The sequence below is a fragment of the Botryllus schlosseri genome, chromosome 11 (assembly GCF_051294905.1).
Source record: "Botryllus schlosseri isolate E-star chromosome 11, Bs_hap1, whole genome shotgun sequence".
Classification (NCBI taxonomy): Eukaryota; Metazoa; Chordata; class Ascidiacea; order Stolidobranchia; family Styelidae; genus Botryllus; species Botryllus schlosseri.
Window position 1 is genome coordinate 22,987,487 of NC_137246.1, and position 20,903 is coordinate 23,008,389.

At 40.5% G+C, this 20,903-nt stretch overlaps 1 protein-coding gene and 1 long non-coding RNA gene across 4 annotated transcripts; both read left to right on the plus strand.

Annotated features, from left to right (window-relative positions):
• The first annotated feature begins 2,220 nt into the window (after positions 1-2,220).
• LOC145450478 (uncharacterized) lies at positions 2,221-2,695 on the plus strand. Its single transcript, XR_013918494.1, has 2 exons — positions 2,221-2,393; positions 2,515-2,695. It is a non-coding gene; the product is annotated as an uncharacterized LOC145450478 (long non-coding RNA).
• A 4,998-nt stretch (positions 2,696-7,693) lies between these two features.
• LOC145449457 (proton-coupled folate transporter-like) lies at positions 7,694-19,326 on the plus strand. 3 transcript variants are annotated; one of them, XM_080327819.1, is made up of 9 exons: positions 7,699-8,093; positions 10,813-10,931; positions 11,851-12,298; positions 13,085-13,392; positions 17,174-17,349; positions 17,418-17,580; positions 17,736-17,819; positions 18,609-18,765; positions 18,954-19,326. In XM_080327819.1, exons 3-9 carry the CDS (start codon positions 12,165-12,167, stop codon positions 19,009-19,011), a joined length of 1,080 nt encoding a protein of 359 aa, XP_080183945.1. In that variant the 5' UTR covers positions 7,699-8,093; positions 10,813-10,931; positions 11,851-12,164; the 3' UTR covers positions 19,012-19,326. The 3 variants fall into 3 exon arrangements, with proteins under 3 accessions (XP_080183947.1, XP_080183945.1, XP_080183946.1); XM_080327820.1 differs by having other exon boundaries at positions 10,823-10,931; XM_080327821.1 differs by lacking the exon at positions 17,736-17,819 and having other exon boundaries at positions 7,694-8,093.
• The last annotated feature ends 1,577 nt before the right edge of the window (positions 19,327-20,903 follow it).

Consider the following 20,903-nt stretch of genomic DNA (forward strand, 5'->3'; position numbering starts at 1 on the left):
ATCCAACCCTACATTTTAGTGAAGCGATAGCCTATAACAGTGGTCGAGAACCAATGGCTCGCGAGCCGTAATGGCTCTTTTGGGTATAAGATATGGCTCTTTAGCAAATTGTTAATTTTATAATAAATTTATCAATATTGCAGCAACTTATGCTCGTAAATTTTCATTACGTCAATAATAATTATAGTTGTGGCAGCCTAAACATGTCTTCGAGATGTAAAGACAGTGGAGTATCCAGGTTAAGGATCTCGTATCCCCCTTTTCAAAATCCTCAAATTTTTAACTTGATGTCCCGCCGGCCACTAACATCATTCGTGAATTCGATCTACCCGACATCGCGCCTCGAAATTTTGGATTGCACGATGCCTTGATTGATCAAAAAGAACAGCAGACATGGCGAGGCTTGTATGACAATGCAGTTTTCAAATACACCTATTCTTTCTGATCCACGCCGAGAAATGAACTGCCTTGGAAGTGACATTCACAATTAGAAATTAAAATTAAAAACAACTCCATACGTATCCATGTGCTTGTTTGGTAAATAGCTTCAAAATGTGGGTGTGTAAAGCAATGTTTTGTTTACGATGAGTTGATGAGTTTACGATGAGTTCACCTGCGCATAACCAGTCCTTTCGCGCTTTATTTTCGAATAATAAATTTGAAAATTAATTGATTATGGGAGTAGAAATGTTCAAAATCTAATCATTCGTAAACATCGATAGAAAATACCAATATTCATTGAAGGTTTCAATGTAACTGCTGTAGTGACCATGTTAGGCTCAACCTACGCATGTGATCAGAGAAGATACGGCACACACTGTGAATTCCATGTATTAGTCCTGCCAATACGCCACGAATTTTCAATAGTGACGTAACAGTTGATTGCCATTTATGGCTCTTCCATAAAATCAATATCTTTCGTCGCTTTGTCAACAATTTCGACGAGGACTGCAAGCAACCCCCGGCAATCCCCGACGACGCCCGGCACGATGCCATTCGTGCGCCAGCGACTGCTAGATTTTTTTCATCAGACAACGGTATCAATTTCATTGATTGGTTGAATAAGCTTCATTCGCTGACTACCTAAATGTAGTGTATTTCGCTCTTGATGTTGTGTGATTGCGGGTCAAGCTCACAGCAGAGAGTTACTAAATATTCACAAACGGAAAGCTGGATATTTCTAGTAAACGTTTGTAACAAAGCAAGTAAAATTTTTGAGATTGTCAAGTTGCATACTTGTTCACTGTTCAGTGCTGATTTTTTAATGCTGCCAGCGACATGCATAGAGTGGCCTGCAGTCGAAATGCAATAAATTTCAATCAAAGACGTTATAATGCAGAGGAAATTATAATATATGAAAAAGGTTCACAGTGCAGAACCTACCAAGGTTCGTTTGTGAACGTGAACCTCTAAATTTCGGAGGTTCACACACAGAACGCGAACGTGAACCTCACGTTCACACCATCCCTAACCCAAAATACCATAATTATATACGGAGTAAGCCGCACCATATCTAACCTATACCCAGGTGTCTCGTATTTCTGTCAACATGGTTAGTCTGAGACGGTGGTGCCAACGAGGCAACAATTTGTAATTTTGCGGACGACTACGGGAAAATTATGTGAATCCACGATAGTAATAGCATAGCACCTTATGTATTACATCGGAGCAATCAGCTCCAGGTCGGCTCCGGCTATGCTTGAATTTTATGTAGAGCTCCGGCTCCGCAGTAAATACACTGCTCCGGGGCTTCGGATCCTTGCTCCGGCTCCGACTCCAAAGCCCTGATCGCAACGCCATCGCAAAAACGAACTTGGTGATTTATTTGTAGTCAAAAGTTACCCGACCGGTAAAAAGTAGGCCAAATTTAGCGCAATGTTGCCACAACGGAAAGTACCGACCTAGGTTCTTTTGATTTAGTTATTTTCTAAATAACAGTACACCTATAGTGTTAAATAATTGTTACGGAAGTAGCCCGCGGTACTTTACCAAACCGTAATGCGGTCCGTATTCGACATAGTTTGGGCATATCTAAAAATGTATAGGGATATATTGTTCAGTCAACAAATGGTTGTGCGTTTAAAAAGCACCTTTTTTAGTCACCTGATAATTTTTTCTTATGGGGGAATTTTGACTCAAATATCGGCCTATAGGGGTCCACGAGACGAGAAAGATTGGGAACCACTGCTACGCTGAGTATTATGGATATCTAATTTCATTTCCTCTTTTATTCCAGGACCTGTGTTGGCTCTTGTACCCTGTGCCTCAAAGATCGTGAATACGTTATCTCCTATAATCATATTGTCGATATACACTGCAACTCTATACATACGACATTCATTTATATGGGCTGTCATGGCAATCTATTTTATGGTGGCGTTTCTTCTCATGGGGTGAGTACCGCCGGCTGGAGATTCCAACTTATGAAGCAGCTATGCTTCTATAAACCAAACGCAGCTTAACAGAAACTGAGTTAGTATGTTTATTATATTATATATATATGTATTTTGACAGCTTTGTCTGGATCGCGGATAAAATTCATTACAAACATAACCTCTCCAATGATAAAATGAAGCAAGACGATGCAGAAGAAATGGATTCCGATTTCGATCGTAAATCGCAGTTTTGAAACTCTTGCCTATGTCATAGTGGTATTCAAAATATTACGTGAAACCACAAAGTCGCCAAGCTCGTATACGCGCGTCCCACATATAACTTCCGAAAATGTGGAGAAGGTTACAACAGCATTGCAGAATGGAGTCTATCAAGGAACAAAATTTGTCAGATAATCTCCAAGACAGTGCACGATCTTTTGATAGTATTATATATGTGTAGGCGAGGGTTTGGTGTGGTAGACTCTCTTAGCAAAAAGAGTGTGTATTTACACTCGTGTACCACTGCTGATACACTGCTGTGTACATACACCCAGGGCACAAGAAACCAGAACCTACCTCAGACTTATACCGAGGTATAAATCGAGTACATTTTAACCCAGATTATGCATGCACGTAAGCAGGGTTGCATTTAGAACAAATGGTTGTTTAAAACACTTTGTTTGAAACTTTTTTAAACTTTTCAATTGTGACGTAACAGGGGATTGACATGTATGGTTCCCGACCCCTGATATAGATCATTAGGAAGGAATGAATATTCTGATGAAGATGGCCGCCGACCGTCAAATGCTGCATGAGGATGAAGTCCTGGTTAAAGATATTTTGGTCCGTGTATGACAGGAGTTGGAAGGCTATTTCGTCAAAGGAGCTATACTTACCCTATATTTCTAATTTTCAATGTCAATCCATTCTGACGTCACAATTTAATAGTGGCTTTGAAAAAGCAATGAATAAAAATTAAAAGCATGTTGTAAACAAGGGGCTTGTTTTAAACATGTTTGTTCTAAATGGATTGATGTGTTAAATGCAACCCTACACATGAGAACGTAGTAAGGTATATGCTCGTAAGGACGCAGGATTTATGACCGCGATATAATTCTGAGTTAGGCTCTGAAGAACATTTTCGGCCCCTTCGGCCCCTTAGGTGTGAATACACACTCTTTTCGCCAAGACTATGGTTCAGTCAGTGGTGGTCCTACGTTTGGGGGCCCGGGCGACACTTCCGGGGGGAGGACCTCCGTCCTCCAGACCCCCCTTTCGCATCCCTTGTTATCACATGCGCCATATGGAACGGGATTACACGATGTGCATATGACACTATAACACGGTTTTGAAGCAGGCTGGAATGCTGAATTGCTCTACAGCTCAGTGGTTCTCAACCTTTTTGTCTTCGCGGACCCCCCAAAGTTTTTATTCGAATTTAGCTCAATTATCGTGCAATCGTCATATGTTTTGTGCCAATGATATCCGTAGGCTAGTGATAACTTGCAACAAAATGACTTTTCTTAAAAATAATATCATACTATTCCAGTATAAATTGGATTGACTTTTGTTATCTCAAAGTTAATTTTGCAACTGCATATCTTGAAATACGCGGTCGTGTCTTGAAAACCGCGCCGTCGATTTCATATGAACGAGCGCCGAAAATCCATTTCCACAAAGCTATAGGTGGGGGTGCATGTAATACAGTGGTTCTTAACCTTTTTTCCTCCAGCGCCCCCTTTCAAAAAGTATCGTGCTCCAGCGCCCCCCCCCCAACCGCATATTGTAAGGAATGTAATAAAGACAATAAGTAAGAGGCCGTAACAGCACTTCGACAACCCCCCTAAAAACGATTGCCTTGCGAACCCATAGCGTGATAAACCAAACTTCTGAGGGCTTCGCCCCTAAGAACCCTGTAGCGTGATTTCGATGGTCAGCAAAGTTTGTGTGGCCTGGTCGCCCTAGGTACCAAAATTTTCCATAATGCATGAAAGAATAGGTGGTAATTACATATATAAGTCGCTATAAACTTTTTATCCTCTCAGCCCACGTAATCAGATTTACCAGTAGCGCTGATTGAGCTGTTGTATGGGAAAATAAAGCGCACGTAATTAATAATTAAGCATATTCGGGCGTGCCCGTAGGAACAATTAAATCGTTACCAGGGCCGTAACAGCACTTCGTCAGCCCCCCCCAAAAAAACGTTGGTCTTAGGCCCCCCATCGGGTGATAAACCAAACTTCCGGGCGGCTTCGTCCCCAGACCCCCCTTCGGCTATCCTCTATTTGCTGATACTATAGTCATCTACATTGGGTGTTCATTTACTGACCCAGCTATTCTCGCCTAGACGCGCGAAGCGCGAAAAATTTCAATGATTAATGATTGAATTGGTCAATATGATCGGGAATTGCATGTATATTGGTATCAATTTTTATCTTCTCTCTGCTCACGTAAACAGATTTACCGGTAGAGCTGAGTGATGTGTGATTGAAAAGGTAGGACCCCTCAATAATAATTATACATCTTCGGGCGTATACCCGCTGGCAGGAACGAAACGGCACTTCGTCAGGCCCCCCGAAAAAACTTGGGTCTTGGGCTTCCATAGGGTGATAAACCGACCGCCCCCCATCACGTTGTTCGTTTTGCCACGAAATCAGCTGTACTGTTTAGCGAGCCAGGGCGAAGCGCGAAAACTTTCGATAATTCATGATAAAATCGGTCAGTAAGATCGGGAATTGCATATATATTGCTATCAATTTCTTGTCCTCTCTGCTCACGTTACCAGATTTACCGGTAGAGCTGAGTGAGGTGCAATGTTCCGTCTAAGCTGCTCACGTGCGCAGTGCTGACACGGTCTCTGCGCACAGAAAATCTACGTTGCGCACAACAAATCCGAAGTTATGACCTTTTTTTAGTCGTTACGCACTGTTGTCCAAGGGTCTGCGCAGTGAGTTTATTGAGTGTGCGCAGACTCACCAAAACGTGGAGCGAACAATGTGAGGTGTCTTGGAAACTGTAGGGCCCATAACTAATAATTAAACATATTCGGGCGGGCGAACCCGTTGGTATGACTTCGTTGCATGATGTTATTTCGTGACCTCCTGTCAGCTATATCAAAAACTATAGAATCGCCCAACAGGAATATCTAGTTTTAGATATCCCTGTCGCCCAATCGTACTAAACTAAAAGACGCACACGATTTCAAATTGGTATCTCTTCACTGGCATATAATTTTTCCCTGCCAGATGGAATTCATCTTCTGGGGTTCAGATTGCCAAGACAGGAACATTCGGTGGCAGTCATTTAGGCGCCCATGGACAATTAAACCTATATGTCTTTTGTAGGCTATATATAACGACGTTTTCGGTGTTAATTGTCTCTAAATACTCATTAATCATATGTCCTACCACCACATCATCTACTGCGAAGCCATTTTTCTCCAGCGCCCCCCATACCGCCCCCCTGAGCCCAGCGCCCCCCATATCGCCCCCTGAGCGTTTCCGCCCCCTTCAAAATCGCCAGCGCCCCTTGGGGGGCACTGGAGGCAAGGTTAAGAACCACTGATGTAATACAAACGCCTAACTCTTCCGACGACACATTTGGGTATGATCGCAACAAATATGGCACCAAATTTGATAGACAATTTTTAATGAACATTTAACGTCAAGCCTGGTCATTTTTATCAAGCAGCTCATCGTGGGTGTCTGATTCCATAGACTACTCCAATTTGTTTCGACACCTTCCCATCTTTTCATTGTATCGCAGTTATGTGGTGTTTTGAAATGATGAAATTGTGAATAAACTGATACCGATACTGGCTGACGTTATCATGGAAAATGGTTATGTAAATCACAGGGGAAAATGGATTGTTGTGAACATTTTGAAGTCGTCGTGATTGCCTTACTAATCCAACTTTTTATTTTTCCATAATCCCCGAAATAGCAAAATATATGTATCAGTAGGCTATTGGTAATTTGGCAATTAAAATGAGTCTGAACAGTAGGATATTTCAACTTAGACGGATGAGTGTGAGTTCTGGAGATTTACGTAGGGTTGTAATGACTCTAGTCATGAGTCGACTCGAGTCAGACTCATGTGATCTTCTTAAAAATGAAAAATAACTCTACTCGACCCGAGTCAATTTGTGTATTGACTCGACTTGTACTCGAGTCATTGCGCATGACTCGGACCAAGTCATATGACTCGAGACTGGGTGTACCAGGACAGGAATTTCATTGTAATTTTGAAAAATAATAAAGCTATAACACTATTATTATTTCGTCAATCAGTACTGATACTTGAAAATGCTACCAGACACTAATAAAAGTGAAGAAGATTATTATGAATGCGACTTTTTTAACAAATGCAGGGATTTGATAATCGATTAAAGAGGGGGCCATCGAGAAGGGGGCCCCGGGTGACTGCCCACCTCGCCCACCCCAAAAGCCACCACTGGGTCACTTTATCCTATGGTTTCATTTCGTCTGTTACGTTCAAAAGTTGGTTTTATGATGTAAATTCCCAGCAAGTTTTCGCAGCCGATCAGAATCGTGTCGCGGGCGTACAATTCCCAGATCTGCGTTAGAGGGTTAGGGTCCTTTGGTTTATGGTTTATATTGTACACGCATTGTCCTTATTGTGAACGTAGCGACTGACCTTGTTTTGCAGCACCAATCCTCCTCCAGAGATATCATTTCCACTAACGTGCGTGTAGCCTTGTACTGCATGGCGAAGGTTGCAGTTCGAAATCGACTTCATTCTGACATGCCTATTCTATGGGAAATATTTATAGGTTCATTTGTAATTAAGCAACTGGTATCACGTTGTAGCGATACGACCGAAAAATACTAATGGCATTTCAAAGGCGAAGCCTCGCATTTCAAACTGATCTCTAAAATGAAATATAGCAGAGGTCTGATTCGCAATAAATATTCATTAATCTGTTTTCGTTTTGTTTAAAAATCTTATTTTTGGTTTTATTCTTTCACACCCCGTTGCATTGTTCATGCAGAGTAAGTGTTAGTGGTGCAGAGTTAATTTTGAGCACAAGAAATTTATAGTAATATAGTAAATGTGTACTTAGATGTGTAATGTGGTAAATGTTTGCTATTGTCACTCATCAAAAAAATTAGTTTCTCCGGAGGCTTGCAGATCAGCGTAAGGGTACCCGGGTTATCAAAGGTTAAGAACCGCTCTCCTAGCATTAGCATTATGTAAAAGTGTATGGAAAGTGATAGCGAATTGTGTTTTGCAATATATTCCGTTTGTCCTGGAAGGCTCCCCATCAGTTTAATATAGAAAAACTCTTTTTGAGTAATCGCGTGAATGTTACTTCGCGCGATTAGCCGCGTTGAGGTTAATAGGGTGCTTTGAAGCAATTGCGTCAATCGGTAGGCCTAAGTCATTGAATTGAATCCTGGGTGTGTAATATAATTGTCATCAATCAATACACATCAACACTAGCATTCTTGCACAGCAGGAAGCTCGGTGGTAAGACAACAGGAACCTTCGCCGGCGATATCGTAAAATTCACGCTGTGAGCAATAGGTTCTTGATCAATGATCACCGTAATTCATGCAGTGTATATCTTATGTGTAAAACGCGGATACCTTAGGCAGGTGGATGATGTTTCGTCATTCCTATGTGGAGCTTGTTTTGTTTTTTACCTGTTCTTCATCTTACTCATTTACGACGCTGACACAGGAATTTGTGTACCAGGTACTTGAATACTTTTGTTGATTTTTATATCGTCAAACTCTATATAGCAGCCAGATCGGCAGTTTCCCATTGCTACTTCCATGGCAAAAATGTTTCCGACCAATGACGGTTGAAGCTAACGAATATATAGTTAAATATATACACTTATATGCAGAGTGGCCATCGACATGGATCTAAAAGTAAGGAAAGTCCGAAATATTGAGTAGTGATGTGAATCGATGTAGCGTAGCGAAATTTGACCAGCTCTATTAACCAAACCAAACCGGTAATCCTTTTGGTCTCAGAAACCAAGGACTGTATTGAGGCACGTATCGTTCGTGTGGCTATTATGACCTGCTATGAGAAAGACAAAAGAAGGAAGAAAGTCAAAATTATAGGGACAAATCGTATGAATAAGAGCAATGTAAATATATGAAACACTGGCCTTCAAAATATGGATGGAGCTTTGAGTAAATACGTCAGGACGGTATGTCAAGTCAACCCATGATCGGTATGTACAACTTCGATGATGTCATACTGCGGCAGTTTTGATATGACACTACTGCACCCTGCAAGATAATTCATTCATGTAACTTTTGGCATTCGCAAGCAATCAACCATTAAATACTAGTTAGTCCTCTAGTTTGCCGAACCGCGACCTGACATATCGATCTCGCCTTACGACACATCCCATCTTTTTGTCATCTGTCCTTTTATATTTTATTCTTTTACTTTTCGTTCAGTGTGCATGCCTCCTCTTTTACATTGCCTAGGCCAGGTCTGATTTCAAAGACTACGCGGAGTCGTTTCGACACCGGCCTATCTTTCATTGTATCGCAGTCTCGTGGTGTATTGGAATTAGGATTTTTTTTGCAATAAATTGAATTGAATTGGTTGAAGTGATCGAGGTGTTATGAGGTATAATCGCTTGAAATATCACTTATAACGAGTACGCAGGACGAGCATGCTGTTGTCATTCTCTGGTACATTCATGTTGTGTTGAGCTTGACATTCACGGCCCTTTTACACCAGGTCCATATTCTTTATTACGACGTCCACGTCGTCCAAATATCATATGATCGACCGAAAAGATCATCGCCCTATCAAATATGCCGGACCTGGTGTGTGGAACTGTATCCCGACAGCCATCCGACAGTCGACGAGCATGTCCACATTCAAGTCGAAATACAAGCAATTATTACTAAATAAATACAGTCCATCCTCAAGATTACCTGACCACGACTGACCTATCGAATCGATCTCGCCTTCCATGACATTCCGCCCTATTTATTGTCGCTTTCTTTTCTATGCTATCTTCTTTACTTTTATTCAGTGTGCATGTGCATGCCTCCTCTTTACATCGCCTAGGCCAAGCTGGGTGTCCGATTCCATTGACTACTCCAAGTCGCTTCGACATCTTCCTGTCTTTTCATTGTATCGCTTTTTTGTGATGTATTGAACTGATAAAATTGTTAATAATCAATGATGATGATGATAACTTAGCTGACGACTCATAGCACCAGTGTTGGGATCAAGTCACTGCCTTCGAGTCACGAGTCATTTCGAGTCATTGCACATTTTGACTCGAGTCAAGTCAAGTCAATCGATTTTCGAACGTGACTCGAGTCAAGTCAAGTCACTCGACTTTTGGAGGTGACTCGGGTCAGGTCGAGTCAAGTCAATTCAAGTAACGAGTCAAGTCACAATTCAAGTCAAGTTGCCTTTTCGAAGTATGAGGCATGATTACGTCATTTAATTTTGCTAGCTGTCTGAAATACAGAATAAGTGGTCATTGATTCCGAGATGATGGGCGAACATAGAGTTGAATATATACGCAAGAAGGCGCTGTATAGCTCACATATATATGTACAACTGTTAAATTACGAAAGTACTCGCATAGCCTAAGTTAATAGTTATACCAGCCAAAATAGAAAATAGAGAGATGAATTGATAAGATGAAATATGTTACCCATTTACAAACTGATATGATACAATTCGAGCCTGCACCAATTTTTGAGGACTACATACAGTACATTCGAATTCGATTTCAATACAACAAGAGGTTTGGTTAAGGTAAGAACAGTGAACAGAAATAGACATTTTGCTATTTTATTACTTTACTACTAGTTTACGACAACGTAAGCTGTAAGCATCGATCATCTCGTTTGCGGTCAATTTATTTGTGAGAGAACAATGGAGGCTCAGTGAAACGCACGATCATTGAATGATTGATCGCTCTCACGGGTTAGACCAGCGTTTTGCGAATAATCGGAACATATGCAAGATACAGTGACTTTTATCCACACCGATTACTTGATGACTTGAAATTGACTCGTGAATTTTTCTCCGAGTCACGAGTCAATCCACATTCATGATACGCCGAGTCTAGTCAAGTCAAGTCATTTTAGCAAAGTGACTAGAGTCAAGTCAAGTCATACGAAATTGGTGACTCGAGTCAAGTCATGACTCGTGTCATCCCAACACTGCATAGCACAGCCGAGATTAATTGCAGGTTTTGGTAACACGCCCATCATGCGGGTCGGACAGCAATGAGAAGCCGATATAAATCACGAATGAATGGGTTGTACTGTACCACTTAGGAAAGGGGCGTGCAGTTGACCTAGGTCGGATTCGAACCTGCTTGAGATGCAACACAATTACGCTACTCGCCGGCGCATGTCTTACCGCCAATTTACTACATCGATACAGGTTTTGGCGAATGCCAAATAACTTTCTGCAGTTTGTTTCAGAATCCTTCAACTTCACCCGTGACCAGAGTGTAGCGTATTGCGATGAGGCTCACACGTCTTCAATGTCAATCAGCGCTGAAGCCCAACTCGTTGCTAATGAAGTATCATGGTAACTAGCACCTGATAATAAAAGCAGTTGCTTTATTTCGCAATTTGTGCTTGAAGAGTGCTAAAACAGACTCATCGATTCCCTGAATACTTGCTCGTCCCATCTTACACACTGCTTAACAAATTCATGTCAAATCATCGACGCCATACGTAGTAACCGCCACTCGCCAGTGCCGTAACTTCTGTATCTGCCCCCCCGGGTACCCGCAGAGTAAGAAATGCAAAACTAATGAAATTGATGAAATTCGAAGAAAGGCGAAATGTTTGTCGCGTGAGTCTAACGTAAGAAGTTTTGCTTTGAGTTTAATACGCTACGTTTTGAAAGGAAGTCACGGAATAACATGAAACAAAGTAATTATTAACATATATTCGCCAGAATGTATATGATTCCTAAATTTTCAAAGTCACCCCTCCCTCAGCTCTACTAGTAAATCTGATCACATGGGCTGAGCTGAGATAGGATGAAAATTTGATAGCAATATATGCAATTATCAATGTTATAGAGAAAATCAATCCTAATTTTGAAAAAAATTTCAGTTCGCGTGACTGCACCAGACATAAACGCTGACATAACATTAAAACATGCTTTTCTAGTAGTGTTGAAAAGGTGGGTCGTGAATGGGGGGTCTGAAATTTGGTATATCATTCTACGAGGTACTTAAGACCAACGTGTTTTTTTGGGGAGGGAGTACTGTTTCGGCAATGGTAAACGCCATTCGATAATCTAATTTTCTCAATGCGATTTTTGTCGCGAACCTGCGCATATCCAAATCATATACCATAAAAGGTAATTATCCAACTCTATATTTACACAGAACCAATGCAGTTTTGTCCGGAATTGAACACTGAAACTGAGTTTATTAGCGTAGCATTCTTACTGACTGTAGAATACTGGACCTTTTACATCGATCGAACAACAGGTGGACAAAACGGGCGAGTTTCTTGCAAGCGCTCTTGAATGCAATCAGTGTACTCGTGTTAACATCGTGGAGTGACGTGATCGGGCGTCGCAATGCTCTTTTGGTCCCAGTGATCGGAAGTCTTCTATGCGCAACAACACTAGCGATCAATATACATTTCAGGCATGTTCATTCCTTGTATTTGTCGGCATTCGGCAATCACCGTCGCAACAATACTATGACAGTTAGTAATGGTGATCTATAATTTATCTATGTCATGAAGTCCACAATGAAAGCAACATTATAACCTTCGCCAATTCATATTTTCTAAATATATGTTCAGAGTGTCGCTAATACTATACTTGGCGTCGGCCATAATTTATGGAGCAACCGGCGGGTGGACAACGTTAATGAGTATTGCAACGGCGCACCTAAGCGACACCATTGATAAGAAGCAACGCGGTCACAGGTTAGTATAGATGAATGGTTCTTATTTAACCTTTTTACCTCCAGCGCCCCTTTTCAAAATTTTCCCAGGTCTTGCCCCCACCCCCATATATTATGGACTGTAGTAAAACAATGGGTAAGAGGTTCAAATTCGGTCGGTCTTTTCGGGTTGGGACTTTACTATTGAAAATATTTCGCGCTTGAATCGCGCCTGAGGACCACTCGACTAATTTCCGATGTCATAATTGTACTACGTTCAGGATCAAATCAAGGTTGTTACTACAACCATGGGGGGCGGGGTCATATCATCTGGTTTTAGCCCGATGTACACATCCTGAATTCCCCTCGGCGATTGGCAATAGGAAAGGTAATTGTTGGGTTTTGTTTTATTGCTTAGTAGGACTAGTAAAGCAACTGCCAATGTAGTAGAGATCTTTGCTCACATTGAATTTAGTACTGCACCCAGTTGTCAACTTTAACATGAATGTATTCCAAACAAAGCAACCCATATTATATAACGATCATGAAAAGTTGTGGGTCAGACACAACATTAAACAGTATCAATGAGAACTACTGTTCTACTATATAATCATTATTCATATGTCTCTACTATACACCATCTACTGCAACGCCATTTGTTAAGTGCTAGTACAGCCCCTCTGAAGCCCAGCGTCCCCATATCGCCCACTGAGTGTTTCCACCCCTTTCAACATCCAAATCACTCCTTGGGGGCGCTAGAACCAAGGTTAATAACCACTGGTATATAGAGTGCTAGAAGACGTATGCGCTAAGCATGGGTATCATTCAGATACACCTTACTTGAAGTCTGCTCGGATCTGGGAGGTGGAATGTCACAGATCGGCACTGGTTACTGGGCACACCATTACGGATTCCTTCAGCCCGCTATATTCATGGCGTGTTGCTCCGTGGCTGCTTTGATTTGCACCATTTGCCTAAGTACCGGAAAGGCGGAGACCCACCATCTCCTCGACGATTCAGCTTCACGCGTTGAAAAGCAGGAGGTCAAAACGACGGGATTCAAGTCAATTTTGAAGCAACTTCACGAGGTAATTCGGATCTACACCACGAATCCCTGTGAATGTGACGGCTGTCAAGGTGCGATTCCCCACTTTCTGTCTTTTATGCAATATCATCAATTTCCAGAACGATCGAAATACGTGAGGTCCTACTGATGTAATTTCGTTCATTTTAAATGGTACAAAATCCGGCATGTAATTGGGGTTGTGTTTAAAACAAAAATCAATTTAAAACAAACATGTTTAAAACAAGGCCCTTGTTTAAAACATATTTTTCATTGTTTCTTTTTAATTTTTCTAAGCATAACGTCCCGCATATTCAATTGTGACGTCATAGTGGATTGATATTCACAATTGAAAATATAGGGTAAATATAGCTCCTTTGCTTCCAACCCCTGTCATATACGGATCAAAAATATCTCTCACTAGGACTGCATCGTCATGCAGCATTTTTACGGCCAGTGGTCATGATCATCAGAACATTCATTTCGTACCAATGATCTATATCTACGTACTATATAGCTGTTGAACCGACTATTTCGAGGGTTCCAACCGTCCCATATCGTATACATCGGCTATATCGGGTGGTAATCGTCGTCCGTAGGCTCATAGAACATGTTTTTGAAAAGTTTTTACGCAATTACGGCATAATTATACAGCTTTAAAAAAACCTCTTTTTTTAAAAAAGGCCTTTGTTCAAGACACTGTTTAAAACATGGTCTAAACGAAGTGTTTTAAACAACCATTTGTTTTAACTGCAACCCTACATGTATACATATATAAGTATAGGACATGATAATGCCATTTGCATAAGAAAAATCAACGGTTCTACTTTTTTCATCCGCTTATGACACACAATTACAACGCGATACACAAGCAGAGGTGGTCAAAGTAGTCAAGAAAGCTACTCAAGTAGAAGTAGAAGTAGCGACGAAATAATCTACTCAAGTACGAGTAGAAGTACTTCTTCCATAAGCAACCTAAAACTACTTGAAGTAGAAGTAGAATTGACTGACTTTAAAAGTACTCAAGTAAGTAAATAGTTGTGAAAACGATCCTAATTCGTTCACATGGATTGTAAAAAGGTGCAAATTGAGCTATGCGAAAGGTGACGAGCTTGATTCATATTGATGCATACCAGCAGGTATCCAGTTTTCGATAGCATAAGCATTCGTCCACATCATAGGATGAAAATGATAGTATTGTTATGGAAATGCGATACTTATCCTGTTTTCTTGAACAGTACGTTTTAGAAAATAGCATGGTATGGCACCATCCCCCATATTATAAGGCCCGTAGTTTAGTCGAAGAACAATACGGAGAAGTTGTATAGGATACGGTGTGAACACTTTGCGCGATTAGTAAACATTGATAAAAATATGGGGGACCGTAAAAAAGCTGTATTGTGTAGCTTTATTTCCGGAAATTAAAGTCATTACTACACTTGCTTTTATACTTCAACATGTATTTTATCCAGACAAAAGAACTGATAATTATAACTCAAAGTATATGATACTGGGAATGAAAATAAAACAATACTACTTCTAAAAGCGAAACACGTTTTTCATGCCTTCAGTCCAGAAAGTTTCAAAGGCGGTATGCTTAAAACAGCACTAAAACTAACAAAAATGTCAGAGTTCACTTTTCCAGGTTATGACGTGCCATGGACATGCTAGATTACGATATGGCAAGTAAATGATAGATTGCGAAACATCAGTTTCAAACGATATGATGAGCCATATATACTGTGATGAATTATTTCATATGGGCGAAGGGCGACAATGTGGTGTGAACGCAGGGATATCTAGTTCTAGATATCCCTGTGTGAACGGAATCACGCCAACCCGCTACCTAAATTATATTCATCGATACTTTCGTGAAATCATACTGGTAACCCCGCATCCACTGCGCGCGAAGCGCGACGAAAATTCTGGGCTTTACTTAACTTTTATGAAAATTAAATGTGGATGCTCCATGAAAACAGCCCCGAAATTCCTCAGGCTATATTCCTGATTGGAAGATTGAACTACTTCTACTTGACAAACTGAAAATAGCGAAAAGTAAGTAAGTAGATCACAAAATATTAAGAAGTAGAAGTAGAAGTAGCGAAAATCAGCTCTACTTGAGTAAGTACCAGAAGTAGAGGAAAACTACTTGAGTACTTCGAAAAAGTAGAAGTACTTCGTTACTGACCACCTCTGTACACAAGACATAATTAGATGTAATGAACAGATAGGAGGATCAGGATACCATAACGAACAAGTGCAGTCTATCAATCTAACATCCACTTCGGACCATACTGATGCTAATAATACCATTATTGCCAGATGTAATAGTGTTCTAACTTAATCTTTCAGCGCTGTCTTTCTTACGGCGTTATTTTCATTTTCTTGTTTGTATTCTAATTCACCGGGTCTTTCTATATGGGCATTTTTGTAAGGACGCCGAAAGAACAACGACGCAAGTGAGAAGGATCCGAGGTGAACCCTTCGAAACATGCTATAACCTAGAATGCAAACACAGTCTCTCCTCTCGGTGGCGTTGGATTAACCACAACTGCGTGCACTCCCCCTCTACAATACCACTAAGATAACTGTATGCTCTGTAGATAATTAGTTCTGCGTGGTCGCAGTACCTCGGTTTTGTCGGGCATTTGATGTTAGTATAGTTGGCTGCAAGAGGTTGTATTCGTCTTCATAATCTAGCTAATTTGAATAACAGAAAAATGTGTGGTTCCAATCTATATCCTTTGTACGGCATCAAATTCCATTCCAATGACACACGCGCAATTATTCCAAATAAATCATGTTCAAATTGAAGATCATATGCAGGATCGGGTCGGATTTGGATAAAGTCGCATGGAAATTCGCGGTCACCCGAAATTTACCATGCAAATCCAAATCTGACTCCGACTGTCGCAAAATCGTGACTACCAGTCGATCTCACTTCAGTCTAGGGTCCCGGTTAAAGTCATTTTGCCCATGATTAAAATCGATTTTAATCGAATAAATAATTCGAATCATGATTTTGTTGATTTTTTTTTCTTTCCTCATAATAACAACAACACGAACCAAAGAAAATGGGGTGAATGACGACCATGTCAATCAAGGTGATGAAGCAAACGCTTAGACTTTAATAAGGTGGGGCTGCGAATCATCATCAACATAGCTGAAAACGTTTAACTTATGTGGTAATAATAACTGAAAACGTTTAACCTATGTGGCAATGATAGGTCGCTAGAATCATTACTGATCTGTTCTAGTATCGAGGAAACATGTTGAGTCAAATCGGGACCATAATAGCTTTGCAACGCTAGGCATCAGAGATGAGGGAATCTTTCGATAGAGACTCCAGATTGTGCTTCGTTTTCAGTATCCCACAAGTGCCTCGGTAATAGCATCAGCATGTCGCAGACAACTAGCTATCCACAGCAAAACACTAATATATTGATTGACTACCGCTCTTTGCTCTTATTCCGAATGTCTGTCAAATAGCTGAACTATTCCGGTGCCGGTGACGAAATGCTATCGCCGGTTTATATAAAATGATTGTCATGCTGTCCGATAATAATAAACCACATACACGCATCTCGTCAGAAAATTTGAAAAAAAAATAATCAATACAATCAAAATGGTGAAATTAAAATCAAAAATCAACGAAATAAACCCTGATTTTAACCAGAACCCTACTTCAGTCCATGAGCGAACTCAACTTTAACGTGCACTTGCATGGTGCGATCCACATTTAGTGAACACCGCACAAGCCATGAACAGATGCGATCGCATTTTCACTCCGCGGTTTCTATACCTGTTCGTTCCCATCTGCTGGTACTGATCCTCACGTTTATTTTAACGGAGCAGGAGGCAACTGCAAGAATCTCACTGGAAAATCGAAAAACAGGGTCTGGAGACTTTGGTTTTATTTACTAACCTACGTTGTGTATATGGCGGCCGTAGATGGCTATGAAGATATTATGACTATGTTTTTAGTAAGTATGCCACTGTGCTTCAGTCCTGACTTGGTTGGAATACAAGCGGTAAGTGGCCGTTTTAAAATTATTACAGGTTGGAAATAACAACATAGACCGTTTCTATTGTTTTGCAGGGTCTGGGTAAAGTGGTTACTTTGATTTCTCCGATTGTCGTGAATATTTACCGATTGAGATTTCATTTCTCTAATCAAACAATATTGATGACCGGAATATTCTATAGAATTGTCTTCTGTGCTATATTCCTCCTTGCAAAGGACGCCATTCCTATATTTGTCGGTAAGTCCCTCACGAAGAAGCAAATGTCTGCCACTCGAATTTGATAGTTACATTATCAATTCCGTCTATTTTAACCGTGTAGACAATTATCATATATGACCAATCGACCATTGACCACCCTGAAGACACATGGTGGCAGATGATTTTATATTTAGCTACTGCGCTTGGGATGTTTACCTGCATCACCACGCCGTTCATTCGAGTTCAAATATCCGACTTGGTTTCCCCAGCTGAGCAAGGTATGAGGGTTTATTAACTTTGCATGGACTTATTCTCGAAGTGGCACGAACGGTAGACCAGTGGGTCTTAACCTTGTGGTCAGCGCCCTTCTGGGGACGATATATGGGGGAGCTGTAACGCTACGGGGGTGTCTAAGACAAATGGCGTACGGTGTAGCAGTATAGATGTTGTAGTATAGTTCTCATAGTTCTACAGTAGAATATACCGCTATAAATCTCTGACATGTCTTTTCAAATTTACTTGAGACAAAATTCATCGGATATTCAAATTTTCCGTCGCGCTTCTTGCGAAATATACAGACGCTGTGTGCAATATTTCCACAAATGTAGTGATTCAGGCCAAAATGTTTATGTTTACCTAAAGGATACATCGATACAATCGGCGGTTTTATCCGCTCAAGACACACAATGTACATTGTACAATGCAACATGACATAATGGAATTTAATGAACAGATAGGAGCCAAGAGTATGTCGAATCGACCCAATAAGCTACTGCATCACAATCGGGTATCAACTTCTGTTTAATACCCTATGTAACACTGTTTTGTCGTGATCATTCGGCTGTCTTTTGAACGCTCTTCCTCCCCCCTTTTCGTTGGACCTGTTGTATATAGGCCTACGTCGCTCATCGGGTCTTTTCTTATTAACCTCCGTCGCTTCGGATATTGATGAAAATTTCACCTAAACGTCGCATGTGAGGAAGCGTGTGGATGTTGCCACTACGCCAACTTCCATAAACTGTTAGCTCATATCGAAGGTGTTGTAATTGTAACTGTAACTTCAACAGGACCAGCGCTTGCCTTGGTTCCAAGCCTCGCGAAACTCGTGAACACTGTATCCCCATTAATATTACTTACGATATATCCGGCAACATTGTACATACTACCATCCTTCATTTGGATCGTGATTGCCGGATACTTCGTGGTGGCCTTGCTTCTCGTGATGTAAGTATATATTCGGAGTATATGTTTTCTTTGCAATTTGAGGTAAGTGGCAAGGTGTGAGCCTACGTAACGCGGATGAAAATTCGAGTCCTGAAATGTTACGTTGTCCCCGGAAAAATTCGGACAGTTCGGGAAACTGATTTATACTTCACTCTAGCCTAGCATATAATAGTTGACCTTGTTTTCAGTACCGTGTGGATTGCTGACAAAGTCGGAGACAGAACCAGATATAGGAATGCCCAGTGAAATACCTACTGCGCCTCGCTGAATAGCCTTCCCAAGCCAAGTCGACTATAACAGTGATTTGAGATTAGCTCTACTGCAGGATAACAGTAATAGTGGAAAGTGCGAGATATTTTTTAAATAAATCTCTGTGTTTTAGTAATTCATTTGCGCATGTTATATACAGATATACCATTGTAATCTTAGTATTACTACTATGTTAAAGTGTACAATGTGCAATTGTGCGTACAAAATCATGAATATACCGCTATTTCAAATTGATAGTGTGTAATGAAAGAAAGCTTGCCAATATTACAATATATTCTGTTTGTTCTGGAATGCACATCATCTGATTATTAGAAGATTTTGGAATAATCGTGAGAATGTTACTGCGTGCGATTAGTCTTGACGAGGCCGATAAAACGCTATCAATCAATTGCGTCAACGCGTGAAGTTTTCGAAATGAGTCCCGACGTTAGCATATCATTGTTATCAATAAATACACATCAACGCCTGAAATCCTGCACGACCGGAATTCAAGCAGCGAGATATCAGGAAGCATCGCGCGTGATAGTGTAAAAACGAATGAAATTATTCTCAATAACAATGAACGCCTTATGCAATCCTTGCGCGGTATATCTTGTGTTTTAACGGTGATGCTACGGGCTTATAGACAGTTGGATGATGTTTCGTCTTGTTTTCATCTTGTTCTTACACATAAGCAACTCCTTCATTGGTTCTTGTGTTGCTAACACCGTATCTCTTGTCGGATATCATTGGGAACACGACATTATATAGAATAATGATATAGTTCGAAGATAATTGTCTCAAATCAATTAAGTAGGGCGTCGAGTAACTGGAAGCCCTATCGAAACAAGTATGTCGACCACCCTATATCATTTACACTTGATACGAGAGAAGTTTAAAAATAGCAATGAATGGAAATATAGCCTCTGTCTGAAAGACAAATTTGCGCGAATGGAAAACTCGTAGGCCGTAGGAACTCATCACCCCGATATTGACCGCAGAAGCCATGTCTGTTCACCAGAGTTGGATCAATTACATTATTTCAGTTCAATTAACATTACAATTACAATTACTTTCATGCATGTTTCAATTACATTACAATTACAATTACTCCATGCTAAAAATATCAAATTACAATTGCAATTACAATTACTCCCTGCATGCTTCAATTACATTACAATTACAATTACAATTGCTGCTGTTGAACATGTAATTGAATAATCATAAATTCAACTGTGCTCCTTGACAACCGTAGCGTCGTATTTAACAACAATTCAAGTCTAGTTCAGATTGTGTAGTAATAAATGCGTTTATGTGCGTACATAGTATGCTATGTAAGATGTCATTGTGACGTAAGACGTAATATAAGCGTGTTTTGTATGCTCGGTAATTATGGCTCACGTAATTGGAAATGTAATATGGTATTTACCTAATTTCCTATGGGTTAGGATTAAGGATAGGGTGCAGTATGTCGTTGAAAAAGTATTATAATATATGCACGTGTTGGATTTGCGTCTATAGCATATAATTAAAGAAATAATATTATTTTTATCGAGGGACGTAGGAATTAGGATGAGGAGTAAAAACAAAACCGTGCTTTGTCAGATAAGACGTTATATAATATCCAGTGGTCTGGTTAGTTAGCCAGACGAAGTAACGATGCAGCATCGTGATCTGAAATCGTATTGTAGATTGCCAACCCACGGATAGATGCGCAAGATGTGAGTCACGGATGAATGCACCGACAAACGTACTGCAGAGCCGGCTAAAAGCAGCAAACTTTGTAGTCCTAGAGCTGGCGATCCATGCGTCCAAATTTGATGCATCTGGTCTTTATCGTAAGCTATTGATGTACTAATTCCGAAAATACAAAATAAAATCTCGTCAGG